The 13,712-nt window shown below is 40.6% G+C and overlaps 1 protein-coding gene across 2 annotated transcripts in view; it reads right to left on the bottom strand.

The window, feature by feature from the left end:
* RCAN2 (regulator of calcineurin 2) overlaps positions 1 to 13,712 on the bottom strand; it is a 285,698-nt gene that overhangs the window by 230,538 nt on the left and 41,448 nt on the right. Inside the window, exons 1-3 of one of the 2 annotated variants that reach the window (XM_044929346.1) lie at positions 12,631 to 12,778; positions 11,422 to 11,524; positions 7,865 to 8,091 (exon numbers count right to left, since the gene is read on the bottom strand). In XM_044929346.1, coding sequence (XP_044785281.1) covers positions 7,865 to 8,089 — 225 coding nt within the window. In that variant the 5' untranslated portion in view covers positions 8,090 to 8,091; positions 11,422 to 11,524; positions 12,631 to 12,778. Of the gene's footprint in view, positions 1 to 7,864; positions 8,092 to 11,421; positions 11,525 to 12,630; positions 12,779 to 13,712 lie in introns of those variants that run through there. The other variant, XM_025268972.2, reaches the window with a different exon arrangement.

Genomic DNA, 13,712 nt, shown 5'->3' with positions numbered 1-13,712 from the left:
AGGGCATGGCAACCCACTCCAGTATTCTTGCCTGGAGAATCCAATGGACAGAGGAGCCTGGCGGGCTACAGTCCATGGGGTCGCAAAGAGTCAGATATGACTGAAGTGACTTGGCACGCACGCACCACTGTGACGGGTGAGCTCTTTGCGCATTTCTCAAGGGCTTCGGGTCCAGGAAGACAGCGGAGGAGGATGGAATCCAGCCTGCCCTCCACCTGCCCAGCCACCCACAACTGCTCAGGTCTTTTTCGACTCCATCAACAGAGCATTTTCACAAGTTCACCTGCCTGGCCACAGGCGGTGTGCCTTGAGACGGCATCTGCCCATTGAACAAGTCACAGAGTCACTGAACAGGCTACCAGTAGCTCTGATGAAAACCATACGCACTGGGTTCCAAGTACCTTCATTTTTCCAAAAGGGGGGAGAAAGCACCAAGTCCCTGTTTAATAGGATCCCAGTCTCATCAGAACACGGCAGCCGTTTTTCCCCGGGTGGCATCAGGAACACACGCTCACCCCGTGTTTGGCACAGAAACCAAATACTCCCAGCTCTCTGTGCATCGGGCCTAATTCTTCCCACTGCCTCAATTATTTCCAGGTTGTTAAGTGGGGCATTTCAAGTGGCTTGTCAGGCGCCTGAGCCCCAGGGGGGTCACTCAGTGCTGTGGGGAAGCAAGCCACTAAATATGCCTCTGGAATATTTTAGTCACTTCAAGAAAGGTTATGGTTCCAGGGAGTGTCCTGCAACAGCTTTCAAATCTGGCCCATGCTGGGCTCTCATCTGGCAGGTGTCCCCAAGTGATTAGCGGTGACTAATTATGGTTCCCAGTCCTCCTCCAGAGAAAAAACAGAACCAATGTATTGAGTACAATGATAGGCACTGCCTTTTTACAATTTAAACATTCTTGAAAACAACAAGCAAATCTGTCAAAGTCACCAAGGATGACACAAGAGAACTGGTGAGACTCCTAAGGATTCCTTGAATATCTGGTATTGAATATAACAGTCTTCTACTTTAATATTTAAAATTAATGCTTGGTTATCCCTTTCCCACCCTTAGGTCACAACAGTTCACTTAATTTCTTTCAAGGTATATTCAGCAACACAAACTATAGTAAATTATTATCCGACTGTTCATCCTTTGCTACATATCCTTAGCAGGAGGGTTTTTTGTTTTTTGTTTTTTTTTTTTTCCCCAATCAGCTTTAAACTATCCCTATAACAAGTTTCCCAAGGTGTTCTAAAGCACTGGATTTCTTCTTTCCTTGCTGCCTTTTCTCTTATTTCTCCCTTTTCTTTTCTAGGAGTCATTATGGAAATAAACGTGTTTAAGATTTTTTTACTCTCTTGGCTTACTAAATAGGTCATGCTGCATGCATGCTAAGTCATTTCAGTCGTGTCCAACTCGCAACCTAGGGACTGTAGCCTGCCAGGCTCCTCTATCCATGGGATTCTCCAGGCAATACTGGAGAATTCTCCAAGAAGCCCTCCCCCGGGGTATCTTCCCGACTCAGGGATCAAACTCACATCTCCTGTGTCTCCTGCATTGGCAGGTGGGTTCTTTACCACTAGTGCCACCTGGGAAGCCCACTAAATAGGTCAGTTGCCTCTAAAAACTTAAAATACCATAAATGGACAAAACAGGTTTATTCATATGTGTCATATCTTGACTGTAAGAGTGATATGGACTCAATGCACTGACATTTAATTTGCATCTTGCTATGAAATCACTTGAGATCTCTTTGTCTTACATGTTTTGACTTAAATGTTCTGCTGATGAATGGCCAACTTAGTTTCTAGAACTGATGCATAGTGGATAATGAACTAGACTTAAATGTTCAGAGGCCTCACTCAACTCTTGGCTGTTTCTCTAATTAATGAGCCCATCCTGGCTAATTCATCCCTCTCTACCTTCATTCAGTCACCACTGAAGTGGAGGTCCAACTCAATACTGACTGAGCACCTATGATGCCTGAGATCCAGCAAGGTGATGGAAATGCATTGAGGAAGAATACAAATTTTGACTGCCTTCTAGAACTTCACAGTATAGAGAGGAAAAATCCAAATGAAGAGAAGCAAAATATGTGGGAGCAGCATAAATATTATACAACAGAAGCTCCTCTGAGTTAAGAAAACCATGAGCGTCAAACAATGTCTATCTCCCTGATGGACCAGGAGTCTTTTCTCTGGACCAAGAACAGATCATGAGTCAGGGACCAGGCAAAAGGATGAGGGCAGGATGAGTAGTGACCACAGGTCGAGACATAAGTTCAATCCCTGGGTGGGGAAGATCCCCTGAAGGAAGGCATGGCAACCTACTCCAGTATTCTTGCCTGGAGAACCCAATGGACAGAGGAGCCTGGCGGGCTATAGTCCATAAGGTCACAAAGAGTTAGACACGACTGAAGCAACTTAGCGCACAGGCGTGCAAACTGAATGAGCCCATTCTGTCTTCAGTATGCCCTTTATCTCTAATCAACACAAGCATCTCATTATGGGGAAAAATATTTAATTGTCCTTGTTTATGACAGTCCAGATTTCAGTGATACATTCATTCTTCTTGGTGAACATGGGCTGTGGGTGCATTTTTATATACTTTACAGGTCCACAACTCACTCTCTGAAATTCTTAGGACCCGCTATGTTTGAAATTCAGAGTTAAGGGATTTAGAACACAATGTGGCATGCATGCCTCACATTATGTAATGATCCATCAAGTCTGGGGCAGTCCCCGTTGGTTAAAGACAGGAATATTTTTGCAAAGAGATGGATGAATATTCACACTAGAAGAAGCTTCTCATCAATCCTGGTTAGATTCTGAATGATTTAGGTCAAGTGAGATTTCGTCTTAAAATGGGTTATGAAGTCTCAATTTCCAGAGCTTTTCAAATTTGGGTACAGCAGATAAAGAGATCGTGAGCCTGTAGCTGTAAAGTACAATGGGAACATTTACATCCCCTTACAGACTAAAGGCAAATCCTATGCAGGGAATCAAATAAAAATTGCAAATAAACAGATTCACCTTCCAAAGTCCTTGAGGGTGACCTCACAGTGCTGCCAGGGTTGACTAGGTCACTGTGTCCTCAGTTGAGCTCTAGAAGGAGCTGGTGTATTCTATCAGTGGTGATGTTGAATGGAAGATATACATCTTTGAACCTAGAATCACTCCAGTCACCCTCAAGGCACTGAGATGCTCCATTTATGAGAAGCAAGAAGCCTAACAGCTATAGCACCAGACCTCTGATCTTATGCCCTTTCTGGTAGGATATCGTCTTTAAGTGGTTGGCAGAAATGCCCGTTTATTTAAAAAGCAAAACAAAACAACAAAATGACAAAAACAACAAGAAAATCTTGTGTGCGTGTGCATGCATGCGTATATAGGGCAGTGAGTACAGTTGAAAATACGTATGAAATGCTCTTTTGACTTTAGCATCACTAGATTGATTATGCTCGTTTTCTTATTTGAATTGTCTTCTCTGGTAGACTTGAAGTTCAATGGGTCTATGCCGTCTTGTGCACCACTGCGTCCCCAAAGCCAAGCATCGTACCTGTTTTCAAGAAATATTTGTGTATGAAGAGGCAGTGTCACATAATGTTTAACAGCACAGACTCTGTAGGTTTGAATTCTTGCTCTGCCACTCCAGCTGTGAAATCACGGGCAACCTCTCTGGGCTTCAGGGCCCTCATCTGAAAAATGAGGATAATCATATTCGCGGTATCAACCTCGGTGGACTCAGCTATATGCTGACAACAAACCCCCAAATCTCAGTGGCTTCAAGCAACAGAGGTCTTTCTTGTTGATGCTGTCACTCTGTATGTCTGTCACAGGGCACCCAGGACCCTGCCCTGGGTCATCCTTGTCCTCAGTCCACAAACCAGACTGCCTGAAAAGTGCCAACTACCTGAGCGGAGTGAAAAGAACATTCTTCAAACACTGGAGATTAAAGGCCTCACACGGAAGTGGCACAGATCACTTCTGCTTATGCACTGGGTAGAACTAGCTAGAGTGGTACAGGGAACACAACCCCACCACGTGCCTAGGAGGTGGAAAGGCAGAAAGACACCACCTTCGTAGGGTGGTCATGGTGATTAACAGGCTTAATGCCTAGAAAGCTAGGGGCTCGGTACTCTTCTGAGCCCCTTGCTTCATGCTATGTAAGGTTTCCTACTGTTACTATTATTGTTGTTGTTACTGAACTAAATGAATTCAAAATTTTTGGAGGCCAATAACAACTCACCTTTCAGGCTTCTCCTTAATAAACTGAATCTGGCCAAGAATTTTATGGTGGTTGGTGCACTGTTCCCCTTTAGCTACCAACGAGTGCCAATGTCCCATGGAGCAGAGCCTTATCTATCTTGAGCACAGACACAGAGCAGCCCGCAGGGTGCCCCTCCAGCCTCATCTGCCTTAAGATGACTGGTGCAGCCCAGGTGGATCCAGAAAGGCAAGCCAGGGGAAAATGCCAAAGGTTAACGACTCCTGATAACTTTTAGGTATTGCCTGCTGTGACGATCCCAGTTCTAAATGTGTTTGATACAAAAATATTTATGCTGCAAGCTGTAACATGCAAACAGCAATCTGCATTTATTGGTTTCAGATGCCAATTTCCTCCAGCTCTGGTTCTCCTTTGTGTTATATAAACAAATCCCAACCATCTGGACCACAATGAAACACACTGAGGTATGTGCTTGCTTCCCGCAGAAGCAGCAAATCAAAATACAATCTCACGAATTCTGCCTAACAGAAAATTGGAGTCAACATCATGGCCTCATGAAGTTGTTTGAAAAGAAAAATGTTCTGTAGATGTCAGAACTTAGGATTTAAATAGGTTGGCAGAAATGAGCATATCAGAATATGTATTACGCTGATAAACAGAAACAACATAACCAGAAGATCATCTCCTATGGTGTCACCTATATTAAGAGCAGGCCAAGTCAGTACTTTCCAAACTATCCCAAAAAGGAAAAAGGCTTAGGAAAAGTGTCTCTGGGAAATGGGAAAATAGAGATTACTGCCAAGACTTAATCATAATAGTCAGAAAGCAAGAGCCTTAATTCCCACCAAGCTAAGGAAATTAAAATGTATGCTTTATAATAATTGCAGCAAACAAGCTAAACTTGTTTTCTTGATATGACTCAAGAAACAATGAATCAAAAGTAGATATGCTGGGACTTCCCTGGTGGTCCAGTGGTTAAGATTTCACCTTTCAGTGCAGAGGATGTAGGTTTGATCCCTGGTCAACCTACAAGACCCCACATGCCTCTTGGCCAGAAACCAAAACATAAAACAGAAGCAATATTGTAGCAAATTCAATAAAGACTTCTAAAAATTGGTCCACATTAAAAAAAATATCCTTTTAAAAAAGTAGGTTTCCAAAAAAGAAAGAACTTCACCAAAACAAGTTAACACCTACCCACTTGGATCTCTTGAGATGAAAACCAAGCATCATTTCTGATGTCTTAACTCTCTGATAATTGCAGGCTCCTGAAAGCATTTTCCCAAAACCAAATAATTTAGACAATCCCCATGGCCAGCCTTACCCACAGGCAGATACAAGTGCTAGAAAGCTTTCTTGATTTTTTTCCCTCTACCTAAAATTATCTCCACTAATTGCCCCCAGTGTCCACCCTTTGGAAAAGATTACCATCATTAGAATTCCTGGCTCAGATTCATGAACTTTGAACACGGTGGGAAGGATATTCTGAAAGAATGACGTACAGGACAAGCGAGTTTTATTAAGATAGTGGGTGAAAAAGTGGAGGTAAAGAGAAGAACAGAAAAGTCTAGAATGAGAAGGAAAACATGTGGCAGTACAGTTGGGAGGCGTGAGGCTCCTCGAACATTTTATTTTCCTGCAGTCGCAGTGATCATGCCTCTATTATCCATTTATTTGGTATCTGATTATCTTGCTTTGTCACCCTAAACTCTGATCATATAATTAAATAAAAACTGAATCTGGATCAGATTATTTGACGTGCCAGAGACTCTCCATGAATAGGGGCTATAAAAATTGCACCAAACTGGAAGACTTCCTGTCTCATTTAACAAGTTTAATTAAGTAGACATTGGCCAATTAGAAAATTCGCCTCCTTAGCTATATTGAGCTACATCATTTGAAACTTATTCCATGGAAATATATCATATTGATTTCACCTCAATATTTTAGCAAGGTCATTTTAAAGCCCAATCCTATTTGTTAAACTGTGGTGTACCAACTTCATATACAAATTAAATGAGAATACTTAGTAATCCATTATTCAATCACAGATCAGAATATCAAAATAGATGTGGGCAGATTCCCGTGAACTCTCCCCGAGTCTCCGTCTTTCTATGTAACCAATTCTGGTTCAGCTGATCGGCCATTCTTGAACTCTTGAATGAGATTGGCTCTTTCCTAAATCTTTTTGTTTCAACCAATTGAGAAGTATTTTATCAGGAAAGAGTCAAAACCCTCATTAAACCTCTAAGGAAGATCCTTCTGATTGTTGATACTTAAATAGACGACAGAACAAGAAAATACAGATCTTTGTTTCATAGTTAATGGCAGGTAGATTTCAGGGGGTGATGACCTGTTCTGAATAAACTATGATCTGTGTTATAACCTGATTATAAGCCAAGAGCAAAATTTGTAGTTTCTTTCAAAGAGGATATATGCCATTTTCTTACTTCAAATAGTCTGGTGATCATAGCTCTGGATGTTCTAACCACATATAATTCCTTGGACTTCAGGGTGTTTTTAGCTCATCATTTCAACTGCTCAACTATAATATCATTATAAAACTATCTTTATATGGCTTGAAATAATTCCTAATTCTCTGAGCTATCAGGATTGCTTACAAAACCAATAAAATCCAGAACAAAAACTTCCAGTAACCATGTTCAGGCAATGGAGATCGGACTTCAGCATTTGGCAAAAATAGCTCAAGTTTATGAAACAGCAATCATAAATCCTACCCTTAATCTCACACAGAACCATACTTTAGTTCAGAAAAAAAAGACCCTTTCCTCCCCCCAAAATATTGGCCATGATTTACGATGTAGCCTGAAAGTGGATATTTACAACTAGAAATCCACATTCACAAGGTAAGGTCTGATCCTTTCAGACTCTTAAAAGGTCAGAGAAAACCAAAGTGAACTTTACAAAGACTTCTGAAAGGAATATTTACCCTGACTCCCAAGAATACCTCCACTGAATCAAGTTTGCTCTTAAAACAGAAGCTTCATTTTCTAGAAAATGCTTGTTCATAGACAACCTCTTTCCCTAATTATTTCAAAGCAAGGCGTTAAGCATTTTCAAGAAAATTCTTACAACACACCCAAAACAATTTTACCTACTGTGGTATCAGCAAACAAAGCAAGACTCAGATGGCCAACCAATTTACCTTTCTAATAAATGCTGCAAGACTTGGGGCCCAATTTAAGAAGCCATATTTAGGTCAGTCATCAAACTGCAGGCAGAGTAGGGGTGAAAGAGGGCTTGTGCTGTTTGGGGAAAGGCAAATTAAGTTTGGGGCAGAATAATACGGGAAAATAAAACTTTTTTTTACAACATCTGCTTCCTAAACCAAGGGTGTATCTCCTGCAATCACTATTTCTAAAGCCATTTTTCCTCTGCTTTTGGACAGACCTCTGCGTTACAGACAATGAGATCTGATTCAATGGAATCTCTCATATAATCTTGTCATGTATACCTTCAATGTCAACTGATAATGGAACAGGCTTTTCTGCTCTTGCTATGCGTGCCGAGAGGCGCCCCAAGTAAACATTTTCAAAAACTTCCAAACCTCAGCCACAAAGGAGCAACAGAAGTGCTGAGGGACTGATGTTGCATCTCCTTCGATTTCAGGAGCAGAAGGTCTTCTTACCTTGCTTTCTTCCCCTTCAAACACTGACTGGTGGACGTTGCATGCAAAGAGTGAGTTGGGGAGGTCGGTGAAGTCTGTGATGGCTTGAAAGGCCTCCTCCGTGAAACACTGAGTCACGGCCCAGTCTCTGTCTATGCAGCAGAGCAAGAAGAGTCCTCCATCTTCCGGGATGTGGCCCTGCTGCCCCAGGCTCCTCATCCCAATGAAGTAAGAATCTCCCCTCATTCCTGAGGATACAGAAACGGACGTGAGTTAGAGTAGGATTCGATCCCTTATAGCTGGAGTATGGGGGCAGATTCCCCTTGATCTCTAAGTTACAACTTTCCAGACAAATTTGTTTGTGGGCGAGAATCCAGTCCCTGCTATGGGAAATGGAGAAGGCAATGGCACCCCACTCCAATACTCTTGCCTGGAAAATCTCATGGACAGAGGAGCCTGGTAGGCTGCAGTCCATGGGGTCGCTAAGAGTCGGACATGACTGAGCGACTTCACTTTCACTTTTCACTTTCATGCATTGGAGAAGGAAATGGCAGCCCACTCCAGTGTTCTTGCCTGGAGAATCCCAGGGATGGGGGAGCCTGGTGGGCTGCCGTCTATGGGGTCGCACAGAGTCGGACACGACTAAAGCGACTTGGCGGCGGCAGCAACAGCAGCTATGAGAAAAAGCCCCACTTGAGCAGGATTGGAATTTGAGGCTAGAGGTACTAGCCCAGATGTCCAGTGTTTACTGGACTGGGGACCTAGGAAAATTACCTAAGTTCCCACTTAAGAATGCAAATCATAAAGTGCTTTGATAAGTTACATGATGAATACAATACCACAACCATAACTACTAATGCTTATCATTTCTTGAATTCCAGTAAACATTCTAAATGATTTACATGCCTTAACTGACCTACTGACTCTCCACCACAGTCTGTGAGGTTGGTACCCATATATCCCCATTTTACAGAGTGGAAAACTGAAGAACAATTAAGTAACTTTGACAGGGTCCATGAGGAAATGGCATGACTAGGCTTCAAACTCAGGGAGTTTGGCACTAGAATTCCCTCTCCAATACCACAGAAATGAAGCAGATCAAAATTAGTACAAGTCTACATTTAAGGAAGTACAATCTATTTCATGACCACCTGAATCCCGATCAGGATAACTCTAATGGTTAACCATTTATTCACAATGAGGAGACACACACACACACACACACACGCGTGCGCGCACTCACAGATATCCTCTTCTGCCTAGGATAATCATGTTAAGAAATCTGTGAACACCAGATCTTAAAAAATCAGTACTGGGCTTCCCTGGAGGTCCAGTGGTTGAGAATCCACCTGCCAGTGCAGGGGACTTGGGTTTGATCCCTGGTCCAGGAAGATTCCACGTGCCGAGGGGCAACTAAACCCACATGCTGTAACTACTGAGCCCATGCACTCTAGCACCTGAGCTCCGCAACAAGAGAAGCCACCACAATGAGAGAGCAGGCCCTTCTCACCACAACTAAGAAAGCCCTTGCACAGCAATGAAGACCCAGTAAAGCTAAAGTAAAATAAACAGACAAATTAAAAAAAAAAAATCAGTACTATCCTGACTGATCCATGGTATACAGATTGTTCTCCCTCAGCAACCCAAATATGAAGCTCTCAAGTTTTAATCTCATCTATGTGTGCTCCATCATCATTCTATTATCTCATCACCCCTTACACTCAAAATTTTACCCAAGTGCAGCCAGTTGGGAGAGTTCTCCCAATTTTTGATACATAATCCAATAGATTTTATCAGCCTTCCTGCATACTTCAACGACAGTTATCTACACTTTTATTTTGGATCTATTTTCATGCCTATCATATTATTCTGTTCACACATCACTAATTAAAGGTGAAATAACTTGCCCATGGGTACCAGGTATGACTGCCTGGCAGTTACGATGTGGCTGCAGGATCATCCTCCATTTCCCCAGTCTCAGCAATGCAGAACCTCAGGGTGAAATACAGGAAGGCAGTACTGCAAAATGTCACTCCATCCTCACCCAGTTTAGTTAAGACATAAATGCTAGATCCCCAGACAAAGATGGGTTTCTGTATCTCGTGGCACACTTGTAAAGAATCTGCCCGCCAGTGCAGGAGACTCGGGTTCAATCTCTGGGTTGGGAAGACACCCTGGAGGAGGAAAAAGCAATTCACTCCAGTATTCTTGCCTGGGAAATTCAATGGACAGGGGAGCCTGGTGGGCTACAGCCCATGGGGTCACAGAGTCAGACATAACTGAGCACGCACTTATATCTTTTTTGAACTCTGTAGTATTGTGATGAGGTTGTTTTTTGTTTTCATTTTTCCTATAAAAAAAGTCCAAATGGCATCCTGATAAACAGTGCTTGATTTAGAGTTGGTTAGGAACAGGAGCCAAAAATTAAAGAATTTGAAATAATAATTCAAAAATCAGATCACTACAATTGTGCAAAATGAAACGTCATTCTGTATGAAATACAATAGAACTATTCCTGTATTCTAAACTTCTCAAAACCCCAGTTAATGCAACATTTTCTGTATTTAAATCAAATATTTATTTTCAATAAAAATATGATACATGGCTTAAGCTTTATTTTATTCCATAATGAATCCAAAATACATGAATATTTTTAATTAGAAGAAAAAATCAATAAAATACTTTAAAGTGTTTATTTCCCTTCATATTCACTTATACTGTTGCTTCATATATTTTCTGAATATCTGTAATATATTACAGTGTAATATGCATATTAACTTTTATTTATTATTAGAGTACTAACAAGACTGAGCAACTGAACAACAATTATTTTAACAATAAAAATAATTACTAAGAACATTCAGACAGTTTTACAGCTTACCCTTGAACAAGGGCGGGGGAGGGGGGTTTGGCACCAACCACACAGTAGAAAATTCAAGCATAACTTTACAGTCAGTCCTCCTTGTACAGAATTTCACATCTGTAGATTCAACCACCCCAGATCCTATAGTATGTATTTAATGAAAAAAAAATAAGTGCACAGATAAGTGGACCTGTACAGTTCAAACCCGTGTTGTCCAAGGGTCCACTGTATTCACATCAATGGATCAAAAGAAAGCCTTCTGATAATAAAGTTATAACCATCCAGTATCACAAAATATAGATATTGTCCATCCTGATCTCATTTTTCAGTCTGTCCTTCTTAGTTAACATTTTTAAAATTAATCACAATGGATCCCATAATGTTCTCAAAAGGGTCTGAGAATGTTTCAATTATTCTTTTTTTCAAAGAAAATTAAAATCCATTGCTGAACAAATTAATTAAATAGGCCAAATATTAAGCCTCACTCAGGACTCATTTTAATCTACTCAAATAGCCTTAACTTCTGTTCTAAGCTGTAACAATACGATTACCTTCATGAGACTTTATTTTAAGCTCATTACTTTCAGTAAAGATTTAAAAGGTGAATGCATTTTTGGCAAACAACCTATCCTACTTACAAGGGGAAATGTTTTTAAAGTCAGAGCTCTGAACAAAGAAACTCTGGTTTCTCTTTCCAGTTCCATTACCTACCTACCTTATAATTTGGAGAAGTCAATTGATCATTCTATGACTCCATTTATCCTTATAAAACAGGAACAAAAACCTCTCTCTGCCTCCCTCAGCCAAGTAGGAAGAGGCTGAGGAATGAAATAGTAATGAAAACAAGCGATCAAGTCATTATTTAAGTCACTCATAAAAGGATATGTATAATACTAGGAAATACTATAAAAGCACATCATTGTGATCACTGCGAAGGAAAACTATTATGCTTTGGTATTGCTACTAACCTTTAGCAAACTCACATAAACAGAAAGAAAGGGGGATGCTGGTGATTAAAAAGAACTCCAGCCACGATTGCCTACACAGCTTAAGAAGATTTACTTATGTTTTCATTATTTCTAATCTGAGATTGGTCATCCAAAAGAGAACAGCTGCTTTCAGCTCAAAAGGCATGTCTTCCGGGAGGGCTCCCTGACCTCCTCCAGCACCCATGAATTTAGCATCCTTTCTTTGCAGTCCCTAAGTACCAGCGTAGCCCTCTCACGGCTCATTCTACCCTGTGATTACTGTCTCTCCAACCAGACTGGTACTTCTTGAGAGCAGAGCCTGAACAGCCTTCACCCAAGGCATCATCAGGCTAGCACATCTAGAAAGCCCTCAAAATGATGTTTGACTGAATTAATGAATTATGGGAAAAGGACTCACTGTCAGGAAATAATAGATCAGCAAACACATTACAACGACCAACTTAAAATATATACACTGGGTGGGGTGGGGAGGGGTATACTTATAGGTATACTTATGGATGACTCATGTTGTACAGCAGAAACCAACACAACATCGTTCAGCAATTGTTCTCCAATTAAAATTGTTAAAAATATACACACACATACATGTATACTAATAATTCATTATTCATTTCAAATGTATATACTACTAATAAAAATTAACCCATTCATTTCCAATGTAATTTAAAAAATGAGATATAACAAGAACCACTCAAAGAATTCCTCTAGCTAAGATTAAAAATCTGTGGAGTATAATTAAGATAACATGTATGTTTTTTGATTACATGTGTTCACTGAAGAAACAACTGAAAACATCAGAGATGTATATAAAAAGAAAATAAAAGTAAACCATAACCCTACTATCCAGAAACTCTGCTAATATTTTGATATATTTAGATCCACAGTTTTTGTTATGTATAATTTTGAAACAAAATCGAGAGCTTGCTGTTTAGTACCTCACACCGACACGGCCAGGAGCAGTCCCCTGTATCATTACATATTCTCTGCAAACATGAATTTTAATAGCCACATAGGATCCCAGTGTGCAGATCTGTCATAATTTATTTAGCCATTCTTCTGTTGTTTGACATTTAGAAAGGATGTGTTTCCATCACTACATGCCTGTGGAAAAGAAAAACCACTATTCAGTTTTAAAATATAAAGTCTCCCCCTGGAGAACCTCAAAACTTCTTTAGATGCAGAGAAGAGACATCTTCATGAAATACTGGAAAGAGCCTCAGGGGTCTGCTTGTGTTCTGGTCCCACTGTAAGCTGTATGCTTTGGGGGCTGTGCTTTCCATGTTAGCAAATGGAGAAAAACCATGGCCTTGTCTACTGTGAACAGCAAATGATAGGAAGCAAGTGGATGTCTTTTGAAACCTCCAAAATAACATGTGGATTAAAGTTATTTATTACTATACATAGGCTCATCAGCAGCAGAGGAACTGGCACTACAGAGGTGGCTGCCTACCACCATTAAGGGTGTATACAAGCTTCAGACTTCAGTGACGGTCCATGACGTTAAGCTCATGTCACTAAAATGAGAAACAAGTAGGGATGTCCCTGAATACTTGCTACGAGTGTGGTTGGAGAGCCATTAGAAAGGAAAGATATTTATAAGGCAAAAGCAAGTAATTAAAAATAAAAAAACCTGCCTATCCCCCAAAAACCATCAATAGCAAAAAGAACTGTTTATTGAAATATCACCAAGTAAGTAGCAATGAGAACATAAGTGATTGAATTCCACTCATTTTATTGGAAGAGGAAACCTGAGAGAGACAAGTTTTCAATGATTTCATTACTTTGCTATAATGTGAAAATGATTTCATCCAAGATCCTCCCATAACATGACAGAACTTATCAAACAGACATTGAGTCCTAAAATGAAGACAGTACGGTTCCTACTATGAAGATGAGCCACTGGATACTTAAAGATACTTGTTCAGCATCAAAGAAGTAGCAACTGAATAAATATTTGTGGCATAAATAAGTGAATACAGTCTCTCTCTCCAATAAACTTAGATGGTCTAGACATTAT

The sequence above is a fragment of the Bubalus bubalis genome, chromosome 2 (genome assembly GCF_019923935.1).
Source record: "Bubalus bubalis isolate 160015118507 breed Murrah chromosome 2, NDDB_SH_1, whole genome shotgun sequence".
Taxonomy (NCBI): Eukaryota; Metazoa; Chordata; class Mammalia; order Artiodactyla; family Bovidae; genus Bubalus; species Bubalus bubalis.
The sequence above is the reverse complement of the archived record's forward strand: the minus strand, read 5'-3'. Positions and strand labels throughout refer to the sequence as shown.